Consider the following 17803-nt stretch of genomic DNA (forward strand, 5'->3'; position numbering starts at 1 on the left):
TGCAGTCGTGGGAATGCAGAAAGTTCCACTAAATGTTTTTAAAAAGGTGTTGGAGTGCAGAAAGAAAAGGCTTTGGCCTTTTTGTTACAAACACCATGCATTTCTGTCCCTTTCAAATTAAAGGTTCATTTCCTTATGAGAGGGTACAGACTCCAGTGCCCATCCCCTTCTCTGTTTTCAGAGTCACGAGCTTTTGGTTAGCACGGTGAAAGAATGAGATATTCAAACATTGAAACTTTGTTCGTTACATTTCAGAACTCCCCTTCAGAAGCCCAAATGCTTGGCACAGTCTGCAAGAAAAGACCCTGGCAACAGAGCTGGCTTAATTGATTGTCTAGGGCAGGGGTAGGCAACCTTGGCTCTTTTATGACTCATAGACTTCAACTCCCAGAATTCCTGAGCCAGCCATGCTCATAAAAGAGCCAAGGTTGCTCACCCCTGGTCTAGGGCTAGGCCAAACCTAGAATCAACCAGCAGCATGGAGGACATCAGCTGAGAATAAATGGCATGATCATGAATCTCAGTTCCAAAAATCTGACAAAATATTGCACCCTGGATGTAGCCCAGAACCTTCTTAAGCCGAAGGAGAAACTCTGAAACTTTAAATAAATCATCCTCTACAAACACTAGACATTTAAGGAGCTCTTTCATAAAGAAAGGGACCAGCTCTTCCTTTGACCAGAACTTGCCTCCAGAAAATAGAAAACACAGACAACATTGTCGAGACTTCTGAAATATAATTTCTTCAACTCTCTGGAGTTGGTGCAAGAGCAAAATGCCTTGAAAGCTCTAAGAATTAGAACAGCCCATCAAATTCTTTTCCTTGCATTCTTTCCTTCCCAACTCCTTACGATCGGTAATTGGCCACCCACAATGCTAAAAACCAGCCACTCTTCTCTAGTTCAGATTTCAAACTGAACGGAAAAGAACTAGAACTGAAGTAGGAGCTTGCGATTCAAGGTCCCTCTATACTTTTCCTGGCTCCCGAGAACTTGATTGGCCTCCTCTACAGAAGGCGCATTTCTATGCATTTCAGTGATTCCAAACCCTTTCCCCCCCTCAGCCTTTCCATCTCTCCCATCACCCCAGCAGCATAAATATGCATCAACATCAAGAATCTTTCTCCTCCTCCCTAATGTTACCTGAGGCTTCAGCTCTTCCTCTTCCTTGTAATAATACAGGTGTTGCCCCTTCAGCACGAAGTATCTCTGCTGCCAGTTCTTGACAATGGATCGCTGCTTCTTAAGCCAGCCAGCTTTCAAGGGGCGCTCCAGAGGATTGGGGGGCTGAAGCCAAGTGCTGGAGCCTTTTGCATCAACAGCCATCATGCTCTGCGAGCGAACTAGGGAGAGAAGTGAAATGTGAGCCCAGAAGAAAGAGGGCCACCAGAAGAAGAAGCAGAGGACAATCAAGGGAGGACTTCTGGCCCAGAAGCACATGAGGCTTCCTTGATAGGAAAATCTGCCATTGGGTCTCCAGAACAAGACCCAGAGAGCAAAGCTGATTTTTGCTTTGCTAAGCCCACTGCCTGTGGCAAGGAGTTTGCTTGAAAGGAAGCTCTATCTCTGAGTGGACTTCCTTTTTCCTGCGTAGGCGGTGCGCTTTACAAATAAGAACATAAGGCATCTTCTTTTTGTCATTAAATCTGCAGATGAACCCAGGGGATCCTCGTTTGAGCAGACACAGAGCAAGAAGCATCTGTTGTGTGGGTGGAATACACCAAAAATGCCTGGACCATTCCTACTGCATTTATAAGCTGTCCTCAAGGAAAAGATAGAATTCTTCACCTATTTTAGATCTTACACACTGCCTGGTTAGTTTTCAAAGAGCAATAGTTGTGTATCTTGATGAAAATACACCTTGGAAAAAAACAGAAGTCCTGCAAGAGCAAAAATACAAACAGCAAAGAAACAGAAGGGGGAGATGAAAAAGTCGCTACATCATCTAAAGACAATGGGTGGGAAGTGTCTACATTGGAAAGTCATTTTAGTCAGGGTGGGTGTTCAGGGTGTTCAAGAAAGGGCAGAGCTGGGCACCTTCCAACTTATGCAAAACCTCAGTTGCAATAGAGCAGAAGGCTCATGTCTGAACTGTTGGGGTCTTAAGTGTCCCTTGAGATTGGTTTTCATCTTGCGGACATTTGATTACCATGTCAAAGAGCAGCAAGAACCCAAGAAAGTCTCAGTGCTAGAATCAAAGTTGTTTGTTGCTTGCAACAGAGGTCTCCTGTTGATCCCATCTCTTTCCTAAGTTCTTTGCAAATTATTACGGCCTTTCTAGAATGTGAAATCGGCTTGGAAGAACAGAACCTTGGCTACTTCCAAAGTACACGAAACAATTATTGGCAAGAGAATTCAGAAGTCCCTCATCCTAGCCATCCTTAGAATTAATGGATAACATTAAAATCTAGTTGTTGCCATTTCTGCAACCTTTCAAAAGTCTGATTAAAGAACTTTGTGAGCATCTTAATTTGATTGTCTAGAGATGCACGTGAAGAATTACAGCTTTTCTCTTGTGCCATTTTATCTGTCATCTTGTTTTTATTATTTGTTTTGTAGTGCCCATTTAATCATGCAGAGGCCTTTGCTTTCAACACAGTAACAAAAGCACCTCCCCCTCCCCCTTTTCTGAACGTGGGTGTAATGTCTTGACACAAGTAAAAAGAAGCAGAACTTGATGTCACAACTCTATTTCCATAAGTCACACACACACACACACATCTTGCCTCTGACAGAGATCATGTTGTCCTTTAACCGGCCAAATGCTCTTGCCCATCTATAGATGTTCAGTTCTACCACATCTTGGCTGACAGATTGGGATAGCCACTGAGACATCGAAGTTGTGTGTCTGTGTGTCAAAATGAAGGCAGCCATGACTGCGTGATTGAAGCCCAATCTTGTTTTGTTTATTTATTTATATCTCACACTTCTTAACTCTCCATCTCCTTCAGCGAGGGGCTCTGGGCGGTGCACCATTTAAACAATTTAACAAAAGTAACCACTGAAGAAGCCTCTTGGTCGAGAAGTGGAATATTTTCAGGGAAAAAAGTAAGAAAGTCCAGCTTCCTTTTGGAAAAGCACCTTTGAGACAAACATGACCTGGACGATGGAGAATCTCCTTTGACACTGGACTCCATGACTTTGCTTCATAATGCTTAATGTCTTTGCTTCATGTCTGTGGAGATTCCCAATTGTCCAGGTCTCGGTTATCCCAACGGTGCTTTTCCAAAGGCAACTGGACTTCCTTACTTTTCTCCTTGAAAATGTTTTGCTTCTCATCCAAGAAGCTTCTTCAGTTCTGGGTGAGAAGCAAAATGTTTTGAAGGAAAAAAGCAAGAAAGTCCAGTTGCCTTTTGGAAAAGCACCGTTGCAACAACCATGGCCTGGATGGCTGAGAATTTCCATAGAAAATTAAACAATAAACGCAAGCATTAAAGCACCTTGGTTTATAGTTATTAAAAGTTCAAAAGAAGAAAGGCTTTAATTTTGCCACTGTGACCATCCTCTGGCTGCTGCTGGCCACTGACATCTAGGAACATCTGGAGAGCTGGTTTTTCCACTTTTGACACAAGGGAGGCCTCTACAGTAAACACAGCCACACAATCAGTTTTTATCACACTGGTATGATTTGTCATCTAGGGTTGTCTCTTTTAGCCTTCCAGCTGACACACACACACACACACACACACACACGGCAACAAATTTAAAGTTTCCACTGCTGGTTGACTTTCGTTCTCTGCATAGACTGGCGGACAAACTTGTTGCAAGAGGAAATTAGGTGGAAATGAAACTTCTGGGGAACTTGTGGTGTAGCAGCTCAGAACTTCAGCTGATTGTGTGGAAGAATTCAATTTTGCCCCAAATGCTGCCATTTTACTCCAGCTTAGTTCAGTTCAGATCCAGCCAAATAAATCCCCTCCTGAAATCCTATAACTCTTCTCCAGCAAGAGAAATTCAGAGGGTCTCTAAAGAAATCTAAAATGTGCTCCTGAGTGCTCTCTGCTGGCTGCTGTTGGGTGCGGCAGGAGGAAATTGAGGGTGTGAATTTTTTTTAAAAAAAGGTTTTACCTCTTTCCATTTTGATTCATCTCATTTCTTTGAGGAATTAGTGCAAGCAACACACTTCTTGAAAATGGAGATCACCAGACTCAAGAGACTGAAAGAAGGCATCATCATCCCAGGTCCATACTGTTGGCAAGTTCTACATGGAAATCTCCATAAAGTCAAGTTATTGGTTTCTCTTTTTAAATGTTTCCTTTATTTTTTATATTTTTATTGCATTTTAAAATGTAACTAAATAAATAAGGTTGCCAAAACAGAGGTGAGCAATTTCTTTTAGGATTTCCAAAGTCTTAAAAATCTTAAAAAGTTAAAAAGTCTTAAAAAATTTAAAGACTTAAACTTCAGTTGTATTTGCCTTAGGATGGGCTTGCTGGTCTTTTGAGCACAGGAGGCCACAGACCATGTTCTCTGGATTTAGGCTCCAGTCAACAGGGGGCAAAGGCAGAAGACATGGAGCCGCATCCCATATAAAAGAAGAAGCAGAGACTTCCGGCTGTTGTTTTACACTCCAGAGATAGGATTGGTTTTTCTTTCACTTTCAGCATGTGAAAATCTGTAACACTGATTTCAAGTTTTATGACTGGAAGAGGAGTTGGAGAGCCCAAAATAGATTACAGTAGTCATTTTGAAAGGGGCTGAACTTGTAAGGGCTATGTTGCGTTTTGATTTCCCTATCCTGCTGTAGAAAATGCTGCAACAAAGCTCAAATCTCTACCTTGGGTGTTGAAAATCTGAAGCTTTTACAAGAGATGCAAAGCATCTTAGAGGGGACTAATGGATTGTATGCAAAGATATTGTAGGAGGACAGCACCCCCCGACTCTGAGAAAGAAATATTTGGGGGAATATAAAAAAGCAGAATATTATATTTCCCCAAAGGAATAATGAAAAATCTTAAACAAAGACAGCCCCAAGTCTCCCTCCCCCAAGCAGAAGCTTTTAGAAATAGAGATTTGATAATCCTGTTCAGGAAGGTTGGAAGCTAAAAGCTGATGAGATTAGAAAGACAAAGACCCCTAAAATTTATACACCCCACCCAAACTCTAAAGAGATGACCTTTTGGACATAATAGGATTAACCCATCACCATCAAAATACCAAAAGGACATGCTCAAAAGCTCAGGTCAAAGTTCATGCTACAGGAACAAGAAGAACAACTCCAAACACAAAAGCCCAAGAAGGTATAAAAACCCACTACTCCCAGCAACATGTGGTCAGCTGCTCCAGATCCTCATGTCTTGTGGTCCTGCTCTTCAATAAACTACAACCTTCTTTCTAAAGCAGTCTCCATTTTGTTTATTCCCAGCTTGGACTGGACCCTGATGAAGATTTTCCTTTCAACAATATAGTAACACAGCATTTTTCAAATTAAAAAAAAATGTCTCTCCTGCTATGAAGAAGAACTTCCACTGGCTATTCATTTATTAGATTTTTATCCTGCCTTTATTATTTTTGCAAGTAGCCCAAGACTCAGCACACCTTCTTCCTCCGATTTTCCCCACATAACAACTCTGTGTTGTGGGGTTAGAGAGATTGACCATCCCAAGGTCACCCAGCAGGCTTTTGTGGCTAAGATAGGATTAGAACTCTTATCTTAGAACCGACTCCTGGCTTCTAACCTGATGCCACTAGACCAAATTATGTATTACTTGTTTATTAAATAATAAGCAATCTGTAAGTTAATAGCTTTCTTATTGATTTCTGTTGCACATTCCAAATACAGGACAGTGCAAACAATGGCCAGGGAAACCTTTGACTTCAAAGATGCTCCCACAGAGTTCCTGATCACACCCACTACTACTGATCTTGTGAAACTTTTCCTCATGTAACTTGTAAAAATTTTTCCTCATGTTCACCCCTTTTGGAAAAGGAAAATACCCTGTTTTTAAAGCCTTTATTTATTTATTTATTTGTTTGTTTGTTTGTTTTTATAAACCGCCCTTCTCCCGAGGGACTCGGGGCGGTGTACAGAGTAAGATAGGCAACAAAACGAAACAGTATTGAAAACAATAATCAGAACAAAACAAACTGGGACCCCAATTAGAGCTATCAGAGCTATCAGGCCAGGCCGGACTGCTGGAATAAGTAAGTCTTTAAGTCGCGCCGGAAGGTGCGGAGGTCGGGGGCCATCCGGATTTCAGTTGGTAAGCAGTTCCAGAGGGCTGGCGCACCCACTGAGAATGCCCTCCCCCTGGGCGCCACAAGCCGACATTCCTTGAGCGGTGGCACCCTGAGGAGGCCCTCTCTGTGGGAGCGCACAGGGCGGTGGGGTGTTGACATTGGCAGAAGGTGCTCCCGTAGGTAGTCCGGACCCATGCCATGTAGGGCTTTGTATGTCATTGTTAGCACCTTGAACTTCACACGGAAGGCAACCGGAAGCCAGTGCAGCGCACGGAGGAGAGGTGTGATTTTTACTTAAATTAAGTCCTCAAATTAAGTCTTCCCCCACATCAAGCATATAATCACGGTGTCCTATTTATTCATTTCCCACCTTTATTATTTTTACAAATAACTCAAGGCGGTGAATCTGAGAGAGAGAGTGATTTGCCCAAGGTACCCAGCTGGTTTTCATGGCTAAAGCAGGATTTGAACTCATGGTCTCTTGCTTTCTAGCCTGGTACTTTAACCACTAGACCAAACTAGCTCTTATATGTTATACTCTTATGAAGGAAAATGCGATTAGTTTAGATTAATCCTGTGCACCTGTAAAGGTACATGAGAATGAACCACAGACTAGGCCATGGGTAGGCAACCTCGGCTCTTTTATGACTCATGGACTTCAACTCCCAGAATTCCTGAGCCAGCATGGCTCAGCTTGGAAACCTCTCCCTTTCCCCTCAGCATGGCTGGCTCAGGAATTCTGGGAGTTGAAGTCCACAAGTCATAAAGCGGCCTAGGCCTAAGCCAGGGGCAGGCAACCTCGGCTCTTTTATGACTCATGGACTTCAACTCCCAGAATTTATTTATTTTATTTCTTTATTTAGTTATATTTATATACCGCCCTATTCCCTGAGGACTCAGGGCGGTTTACAGGGAATTAAAAATCCAAAATACAAAAATTAAGAAACAAATTAAAAAATATTAAATTAACCCTGTAGTCAGTTAAAAAGAACCCCAAATTAAAAATTCCTCCTCAGTCTGGGCCCGAGAGCTCGAAGAGCCAGGTCTTCAGGCCCCGGCGGAATGATCGAAGGTCGGGGGCAGTTCTCAGCTCCACCGGCAGCTGGTTCCAGAGGGCAGGCAGTCTCTTACCGGCGGGACCCTGAGCAGACCCTCCCTGTGGGAGCGCACTGGGCGAAGGGCATTTGATGCCGGCAGCAGGTGTTCCCTCAGATATCCCGGACCCAGGCCATGTAGGGCTTTATAGGTGATAACCAGCACCTTGAATTTCACCCGGAGGGCAACCGGAAGCCAATGCAGCTCACGGAGTAGAGGTGTTACATGGGAGTATCGGGAAACCCCCATTACAACTCGCGCGGCCGCATTCTGCACCAGTTGAAGCCTCCGAGTGGTCTTCAAGGGCAGCCCCATGTAGAGAGCGTTACAGTAGTCCAAACGGGAGGTCACAAGCGCATGAGTAACTGTGCGTAGGGCGTCTCGGTCCAGATAGGGACGCAACTGGCGCACCAGGCGAACCTGGGCAAAAGCCCCCCTGGTCACGGCTCCTATATGGTCTTCGAAATTGAGCCGTGAATCCAGGAGGACGCCCAAGTTGCGAGCCCTATCAACGGGGGGTAACACCTCACCCCCCATCATTAAGGATGGAATAACTTGGTTAACCCGAGATGCCGATATGCACAGCCACTCAGTCTTGGCGGGATTGAGACGAAGCCTGTTTCTCCCCATCCAGACCTGAACCGCCTCCAGGCACCGGGACATCACGGAGAGGGCATCACTGGGTTGGTTCGGGGTGGAAAGAAAAAGTTGGGTATCATCAGCGTACTGATGATACCCCACCCCAAAACCACGAATGATCTCGCCCAGCGGCTTCATATAGATGTTGAACAGGAGAGGCGAGAGAACCGACCCCTGAGGGACTCCACAAATGAGAGACCTCGGGGCGGATCTCTGCCCTCCTGTCAACACCGACTGCGAGCGGCCCTGGAGGTAGGAGGAGAACCACCGTAAAACGGTGCCTCCCACTCCCAGCCCCCTGAGACGCCGCAGTAAGATACCATGGTCGATGGTATCGAACGCCGCTGAGAGATCTAATAGGACCAGGACAGAGGAGCAACCCCTGTCCCTAGCCCTCCAGAGATCATTCACCAGCGCAACCAATGCCGTCTCCGTGCTGTGTCCGGGCCTGAAGCCCGATTGGTACGGGTCCAGATAATCAGTTTCCTCCAGGAACAGAGGGAGCTGATTCCTGAGCCAGCTATTTCCACTGACTTTGGAAAGCCAAAAAGAAATTGTTCACCTCTGTTTTGGCAACCTTATTTATTTAGTTACATTTTAAAATGCAATAAAAAAATTAAAAAAAGGAAAAATTGAAAAAGAGAAACCAAAAACTTGACTTTGTGGAGATTTCCATGTAGAACTTGCCAACAGTAGGGACCTGGGATGATGCTGCCTTCTTTCAATCATTGTTTTTTTAAAATTGCTTAAGTGACTCTAAAGTCAAAATCTGAGATTGCTTTTATTCCTAGGACATTGATAATTTTTTAAAATTATTCAGGGACGCAGATTTAAAAGATGAAAACATTATTATAAGTACTAGAGTGGCTATATTATTATTTTTAAAATTCCGTGAGAGAGGTTAAAGGCAAGATAACCATTTGGGAATGTGTTTTTTTCAAAGAAAAGTGGGTTAAACAGAAGTTTAAGACTGATGTGTTATTTCAAGTGGACATTTGAACGTTGGTCTCAGGAGAGGTCTCTTGCGCTTTTGTTGAAAGGAAGGTCTCGGCCACTCCTTGCTCGCAAATGTGAGTGGATGCCAGTCCCAATGAAACATATGTGGTAGGTTGGCTGTTGCGGCAAGATAAAATAGAGCAAAAAATTTAAAAACTATGTGTGGTGCTGTCAACTTTATGAGTAGGCCAAACAAGAAGTACACGCAGAAGAACTAGCTCTTAAATTTATATAAGGTTACATTAATAGAATCTTGCCAGCCTGAAAGTACATATCTCTCCCCACATCTTTACATCCAAATAATTAGGGAGGGTCCTTCAGAGACCCTTTCCATACCCCCATTCTTTCTGGGAGCTCAGCTGTGCTAATCTGACCACTGATAGGAGCTGGCATAAAACAGAATAAAACAGAATAATATAACTTGAAACTGTATAATATATTAAGAGAAGGAAAGATTGTATAAATTTGGTTTTAGTATGGAAAATTAAAGACCAGGTGGAAAGAAGAATAGAAAATTGGTTTTTTAATGATTGATGTAAATTTGTTTTGTCTGTAGTTGTTTTTATTGGGTATTTTTATTGACACTACTGTTGTGGATATCAAGCGGATGTTGAATTTAACTACGGCAGTAAGACTTTTAGTAGGGCAATATTGGAAGAAGAAAGAACTGCCGATTATAGAAGAATGGACTTTAAAGGTTTCCAACTTGGAGGATATGGCAAAGATTTTAGTGTACTTGAAAGACTATTTGCAACAGAGAGATACTGTGGAGTAAATATGGGACTAAAAAGTATTATCCAGAATTTGAATAATTATTGATGTGATATTTATACTGTTTGGAGTTAATTTATATGAGTTAAAGTGCGATAGCTTTAACAGTTTATGATTGTTTGCATAAGGTAGATTATGATTGTTTGTATTTTTATACCCTGTACTTAGCTCTGGGAAGTCGGGGAGGGGGGAGGGGGAAGGGAGGGAGGGGCTGGGGAGGGTTGGGGAGTGGGAAGGGGGTGGGGTGGGGTTGTGTTTTGTTAAAATGTATTGTAAAACTTTTTAAATAAAAAAACAGAATAATATAAAGTAGAAATCAGAAAGTTGTCCGAGGTACATATCTGACTTTTGAAGTGCTAAACTTATAGTTTTACTTCCATTTTTATTTAAATTATTTCATTTCTGCAAGACTCTTCCTGTTTCCGCCCCCCCCCCCAATAATCTACAGGTTCAATTTTCAGTAAGACAGCAGTGGAAATTCTTTTTCTCTTGCTACAGGCTGCCTTCCCACAATCTACCTTCCCTGATGGGGTGCGAAGGACTGAAGAAAATAACGCTAGGCCTGAAGTCTAAACTGATCAAGGACATGCTTTCCCCAGACTGACTTCAAGCATGAGGCAATTGAGAAGGGATCAAGCTTTCATCATAAATCTGAAGTGGACTCTTGCAGAAACCTTTGAAATTAGTCCAATGGTCACAGGTGACTTAAACCTGAAAACTAACCACTTTTGATTTAAGGAACCACAACATTCTTTCTACATAGATTTATTCTCCTAGTTCATTGCCTTTCAAAACCATAGTCTAAAACTGCACTAATCTACAACTTACAGGTTAGTTTTCTCCTAGAGAAAGCTATCACAAATATATAAAAACTCCCGACCACATTAAAGCAAGGGGAATTTGCAAGTGTGGGGAATTCCATCTTTTGCAACGATACAAAAAAATCTTTATTTAGACAAAAAGGACAAGGCGAGCAAAAGACCTCAAGTAGTAAAATGACGATCACATGTATTTCTTCTCTACATGATGAGGAGAAATGCTGCACTGTTGGGTTGGAGGGGGAGAGAAAATGAAAATGGGAGGGGAAGTTGGAGGGAAAAGGGAAGGTGTTGGAGAACGGTAAGTCAACAATGCTTGACCATGGAACCTCTAACTTCTGCTGGAGGTTCTTGGAAGCAGAGCACAGCCCTCCCTACTAGGCTGAGGAGCAGTGAGCTAAAATGCCTCTTGAATCACAAAGTGCTCATGATCAGATACTGTCCACTGGCAGGTGCCAAAACCTAGTACAGCAGGGATCCTTGGGGAAAGCAACTGACAAGATCAGGACTCACAGAACCCGTTTCCTGCAGGACCATGTGCTGTGTCCCTTTTCTTGAAGACTCATTGAAATGGCATCAGAAGGCATGGAGGGCCAGAGATTTTGACTTAACTGCTCAAAGCAAAGAATGCGCTTGATGTTGACACCCTCAAAAATGGAGATTTTGCGGGCTCAACGGGAACACTAATTCAACAGAGATGTTGTTGTTGTTAGTTGCGAAGTCGTGTCTGACCCATCGTGACCCTCAAGAGATGCTACAGCGCAAATGATTGATCCACCAGAAACTTCAACCTCCAATCAAGATCGCCCTAACTGCAGATTCCCCTCCTGTTTCAATACACCTTCCCTTATTTGACACAGTCTGAAAAGTGGTTGAAAAAAAGAAATGGATGCAGTCAACCTTGTGGGGTGAGGTTAGATGGGGGTTCTTTCTCGGCAAGACAAGAAAATGATTTGATGGGCTTGAATGGTGCCCATCAAACAGCCCTCTGGCTGTTTTTTTGCCAAATGGGCATCACAGAAGTTGCGGGGGGGGGATGGCTTCTTCCAGCTTGTGAGAATGGAACGCTGGAACCCCACAGATTCTAAATCTACATGAAGTCAAAAGCCAGAGCATGACCTTGCAAGAACAAAACCACCTGCCTGCTATACGGAACTGCAAAAGAACTGAGCAAAACTGGGTGATGCATTTAAATCAGAGCCTAAAATGGCCTATCACTAGATACAGCTCTTTGTCTCAAGGGGCAACATTTGCCTATTGCTAGGAGGAGGGCTGGACCTCAGCAGAAGCCTTTCAAACCCAAACCAACCCTGAGACCCACAAGAGGCAGACTGAGGAAGCAGGAGAGGAGAGCCTTGAGTGGCTCACCTGGGTTTAAATCTCTACACAGCCTGCAAAGGGAGCAATTCCACGTTTTCACAGCCTTTACACACCGAACCCGAGGACAAAGTCTAGGGCTACTATAGACTCCTCAACTCATTTTTTAAAATAAGAGAATACCTATTTTGGACATATTCTTCTTCAGATGCAAATCCCAGTGACGAGGAAATTTGAGAGACATCCCAGCTCCAGCTGTAAGGCTTGCATCCACGCAGGGGCCCGTAGCGTGGGTCCTTTCTCCTGCTCCAGACTATGAGCACTGGAGAGATGATTTTCAATTGACGTTTGAGCTTCCTTGAGAAAAGCAAAGTCTCGTTGGTTTGCCAACAACTTCCGCCTACCCAGTGTGGGATCCTCTGTGACATACAGATAGTTCTCTCTTGCTTTCTTGTGGCACAAAGTTAGTTCCCTCGCTTTCCAGATGTTAGTCTGACTTCAGTTCATTTCACAGACAGGAAGAACCTGGTGGGGTCACCTTCATTCTTGGTAGGTCCTTGGTTGCATTTAGCTCCATGTTCTCTGGAGCGTTCCTCTGCAAAACCACAGACGTGCCATGCAAGGCACCCGCCCTGGGTGGCTAAACACATGGGTGCTGCTGTCTCACCAGCTTTGAGGAAGTGAGCCTTCTGCATGTGAAGTTGATGGACTAAAGCCGGAGGCGGGCGGGCAGGCGGGACTGGGGAAAGAACAGCTAGAAAGTCTTTGGAGTGTTTAGTCTGCTCGTCTCAGCCCACAAAGTTGGGAATGACTAAAAGGCAGTGATGCTCTAGGTCAGGGGTGTCCAACATTGGCAACTGTAAGAGTTATGGACTTTAACTTCCAAAATTCCCCAGCCAGCATGGTTGAAGTCTTAGTTGCCAAGGTTGGAGACCCCTGACCTACGTCAAGCTGCCACCACCTCCATCTTCTGGTGTCACTTGGTCTTTGGGTAGAAGAGCTGACTGCGTGGGCTGTAGACCTTTCACTTCCACTGCAAGGCAACATAAGACCTTGGCATGACGCATTAGTCACAAGTTGGGCAAAACTGGGAGAGCTTGCAGGCTCCTTAGAGATTCAAGAGTAGATACGCATCCACCAAATATCTCCATGGGAAACCTTCCCTACACCACACAACCAAGCTTTTAGCCCAGAAACAAACAAAGCATTAGAAAGACATTCAGACTGGCCTCACCTCAACACTCTTGCTATAAGAAGGGAAGGGAAAACACAGCAGGTCAGACTGAGAGAGCTCCAAGCAATCTTGTCCTGTCTGCTTCCTGATCTGGCCAAAGAGCTTCTGATTGAGACAGGGAGCTTTGCTAGAGCCAAGGGTCATGGTACCACCTAGATCGGGGGTAGGCAACCTCGGCTCTTTTATGACTCATGGACTTCAACATAGCTGGCTCAGGAATTCTGGGAGTTGAAGTCCATGAGTCATAAAAGAGCCGAGGTTGCCTACCCCTGACCTAGATCCTTCAGGACCACCTCCTGGTCACATAGTTCTATCTCAGTAATAATAAAGATGGGATGAAAATAAAATACCTGTCGGGGCCCACTTCAAAACCTCATCCCAAAAAAACAGGACTCTTGGAACAGTTTCATTCCAAAAGGAACTTTTATTAGGAGAAGCTGATAGCAGACATAGAAGGCAGGATCTGAGGCTTTCCCACTCAGATCAATAGGTTAAAAGAGTCCCAAGCAAACCCCACCCCAAGAGTTCATCTGGTCGGTTTGAATGGGCCAATCCCCAGGGGTTAAGTCTGCTGTGGAAAAAGAGCTGATAACGGGGTCCTTTCCCATGCTTGTGAAGATGTAGTTGGGTCTGCACACCTTCTCTTCCACAGCGAGATAAGCCAGATGGTTGGAGGCACATTCCTTTCTCACCCCAAGGTAACATCAAGGGAGAGACAGTTCAAGGAGTAAGGATATAGGAACAGTGGAAAGGATACATTGTAGCTAAGCAGAGAGCCATACCACAGACCCTTCCCCCCTCCCCCTCAGGAGAATGGCAGAAAGAGATGAAGAAGAAATGAAATAGGTCCTCCCCCCCCCAGGGAAAGAATGGGTTCTGACGGTATCTTACTCACTGGATGGGTTAACTCAGTAGAGTTCACCTTTGTTTCAAGACAGAGCTGTGGGCAAGCAGGGTGATGACAAGATGGTCATGGCAATCAAGCTATTGGAGCCACCATTTTAATTTTCAGAGTTACCCCTCCCATCCCCAAATGCCTGTGGTTCCAGAACAAGGGCAAACAGAGTAATTCAAAATTGGCATCTTTTAGAGCAGGGTTGGCGAACGATGGCCCCTTTATGACTTGTGGACTTCAACTCCCACCCTGGCTCAGGAATTGTGGAAGTCCACAAGTCATAAAGGGGCCACCGTTCCCCACCTGTTTTAGAGGATGCAGTTTTTTTAATTTGCAGTCACAGTGCCAGAGCAGGAAACATCACTTTAGGCTTTGTTCAATGAACCATTGGTTTGTGTTCTTGATTACCCATGGTCTTCTCAGGAGTCTTCTCCAACACCAAAATTCAAAAGCATCAATATTTATTTTATTTATTTATTTATTATTGGGACTTATATGCCGCCCTATCTCCCGAAGGACTCAGGGCGGCTAACAACAGTAACATATAATACAGAAGTTAAGATAAAAATTAAAATTAAAGGCCTCTGTACAATAAATTAAAATTAAAATTAAAATTAAAATAAATTAAAACTTAAAGTTAAAAATTAAAAACATAATTAAAATCCCTGTCAGTCCAGGTCAGCCAGGTGGAAAAGGAGTGTTTTGAGGCCGCGGCGAAAGGACCAGAGATCTGGGGCCATCCGAAGCTCATGGGGGAGCTGGTTCCACAGGGCTAGTGCTGCCACAGAGAAGGCTCTTCCCCTGGGGGTCGCCAGCCGACATTGTCTAGCCGACGGTACCCTGAGGAGGCCTTCTCTGTGTGAGCGTACTGGGCGATGGGAATTCGTTCCTGGCAGCAGATGATCCTGCAAGTATCCCGGTCCTAAGCCATGTAGGGCTTTAAAGGTAAGTACCAGCACCTTAAATCTCACTCGGAGGGGAACCGGTAACCAATGCAGCTCACGCAGGAGGGGTGTAATATGGAAGTATCGGGGTGCTCCCATCACTACCCGTGCAGCCGCATTCTGCAATATTCTTCCTACCTCGCTCCTTTAAAGTCCAATTTTCACTTCCATTGAGTATCAGATGGAATACTATGGCTTGCACTTCCTGGACATCTCAACTATCTGATTTGCAAACATTTCATGGGTTGGGTTGAAATACACAACTAGTGGCGTCAATGATTTCCCCCCTTCAATTCTACTGTAATGCTGTAACACACAGGTGTCAAACTCGCCACGTCACGTGACGTGTCGTGATGTATCACGTTTTTTTCCGCATTGCCAGAGCTGGGGTGGGCGTGGCCTCCGTATGATGCAACTGGCCTGTGGGTTGGCAGATTGACAACCCTGCTGTAACAGAACAGAACACAATAGGAGCTGGAAGGGACCTTGGAGGTCTTCTAGTCCAGCCCCCTGCTCAATGGTTCTCAACCTTTTCGTCACCACAGGCCCTCTTTAAATACCTTTTATGGCTTTGGACCCCCAAGACTTAACTCAAGATTTAAATCATAACGTTTCTTCAAGTCTTCGTAGACCCCGTGACATTGCAGCCCCCCAGGGGCCCATGGACAGAGAAACAGTGTTATAACGTGTAGATTTGCGTTTGTGAAAGCAACACATGCAACCATTCCCTCTCCCCCCCCCATGCCACAATTTCCACCAAGTCAGAAAGGTTGGACCACATTTTATCAGAACTCCACAAGCGTGGTGGCTGGAGAATTCTGGGAATTGAAGTCCATACACTGCTCTGAAGAAGGGATGTTTTTAGACCGATAATCTCCCCTGGGTCTGTGGTGTAGGGAAGGTTCCCCATGGAGATATTTGGTGAATGCGTATCTACTCTTGAATCTCTAAGGAGCCTGCAAGCTCTCCCAGTTTTGCCCAACTTGTGACTAATGCGTCATGCCAAGGTCTTATGTTGCCTTGCAGTGGAAGTGAAAGGTCTACAGCCCACGCAGTCAGCTCTTCTACCCAAAGACCAAGTGACACCAGAAGATGGAGGTGGTGGCAGCTTGACGTAGGTCAGCGGTCTCCGACCTTGGCAACTTTTAAGACTTCAACCATGCGGGCTGGGGAATTTTGGGAGTCCATAACTCTTACAGTTGCCAATGTTGGGACACCCCTGACCTAGAGCACCACTGCCTTTTAGTCATTCCCAACTTTGTGGGCTGAGACGAGCAGACTAAACACTCCAAAGACTTTCTAGCTGTTCTTTCCCCACTCCCACCTTTGGCGTCTAGTCATGCCGGCCACATGACCACGGAGACGTCCTCGGACAAGCGGTGGCTCTTCGGCTTTGAAATGGAGATGAGCACCGGCCCCTAGAGTCGGAAACGACTAGCACGCATGTGCGGGGGAACCTTTACCTTTACCTTTAATGAAAATTAAAATTTACAATCCCAATTGCTTCTCTCCCAAGATCTCTACTATCCCTTTAAACAATCTTTCTAAATGAATCAAAAATGGTGACAAAATGCTCACTGATAACTTTTAGCCTGCAGGAATCAGGCTAAAGTTTTCCTTTTTTGGATAATTTATGTTGGTTTTTTTTCTTAACTGCTATATATGTTTTGTTGGTTCGGTTGGTCTTAGATTGGAAAATAATAAATAAAATTACTTCCTTTTTTCCTTTAATAGTCACTTGTTGCAAGCCTATATAAATCTAATGGATTTTTACAGCACTGCTGCCTGTTTAGTTTTGTTTGCACTGTTCACAGCCCCTGCCGTCTTGTTGCACCCATGTTTTACAAACCTTGGAAATGAACCATCCATTCCGGCAGAAGCTGAAAGAAATCCGGCTCACCCAACTCTGCGTGCCAATTAAGGATGGTGCAGATGTTGTGGTTTGCAAAGGTGATTCACATCGAAATGCTCTTCTGCGAAGTCTCAGCCAGCTGCTTCAACTAACCAATTGAAAATACGCCCTTTTTCCAATATTGCATGTACAAGTAATTACTTTAGATACGTTTTATTTAATAACATTACAGTATATAAATAGGGTAAAATGCCTTTGTACAATATTTCACATTTTGACAGAACAAAACAGCAACAAAAAATTTTTTAAAACTCATATAACTCAAAGATTAGCCATTGGCAAGGGTGCCTTGCTGGATATGGTCAAAAAAGTCAGGTTGGTGGCCACAACAGTGCAATTGAAGCTCCGCCCGTTTGCAACACACATAAAAAATGCAGAGATTTTGGACTGCACCAGTGTGGCCCCCATCCTGACCTTTTTGAACCCACCCTGCCGACTCTCCTGCTTTATGGGCATTTGCAAAAGAAACGATACAGCCATCAACATCTCTTCCTCAAAAGGACACTGCACAGAGAAATAAGCACAGGGCACGGCAAGAGGGAATGGAGAGAAAGAATCAGTTGCGGTAGGAAACAATTTCTGAATGGAGCTAAAGGCTAGGAAGATACAAGGTGCTCACGTAGCTATGCTGGCAGGACTAATATGGCCAGCTTTAGGTGCTGTCTACAGGAAGCCACTGGTGCCCTAGACTAACTGCCAACATCTGGAGTTGTTTAGCAGAAGGAGATATTGGGGGGGGGGAGAGAAAGGGGGACCTGGCTAGAGGATGCTGGCTTTTTCAGTTATAGCAGGGGTCTCCAAACTTGGCGACTTTTAAGACTTGTGGACTTCAACTCCGAGAACTCCCCAGCCAGCATGTGCTGTTGAAGTTCACAAGTTTTAAAATTGCCAAATTGGAAGGCTCCTAAACTACAGGACGTAGAAATTTCTCCAGTGCTCCTCAGAATCTTGCTTCTTCTTGAAGAGGCATCTGGAGGCCTGGAGGTCCAAGCAAGCATCAAGT

At 44.4% G+C, this 17803-nt stretch overlaps 1 protein-coding gene across 3 annotated transcripts in view; it reads right to left on the reverse strand.

Moving 5' to 3' along the window:
* Positions 1-17803, reverse strand: part of ARHGAP25 (Rho GTPase activating protein 25) — a 44859-nt gene that overhangs the window by 23531 nt on the left and 3525 nt on the right. Inside the window, exons 1-2 of one of the 3 annotated variants that reach the window (XM_081333847.1) lie at positions 11999-12062; positions 1143-1342 (exon numbers count right to left, since the gene is read on the reverse strand). In XM_081333847.1, the coding sequence (XP_081189973.1) occupies positions 1143-1342; positions 11999-12059 (261 nt within the window). In that variant the 5' untranslated portion in view covers positions 12060-12062. Of the gene's footprint in view, positions 1-1142; positions 1543-11998; positions 12063-17803 lie in introns of those variants that run through there. The other 2 variants (XM_081333848.1, XM_081333846.1) reach the window with 2 other exon arrangements.

The sequence above is a fragment of the Vipera berus genome (genome assembly GCF_964194415.1).
Source record: "Vipera berus genome assembly, chromosome: 8".
Lineage (NCBI taxonomy): Eukaryota > Metazoa > Chordata > Lepidosauria > Squamata > Viperidae > Vipera > Vipera berus.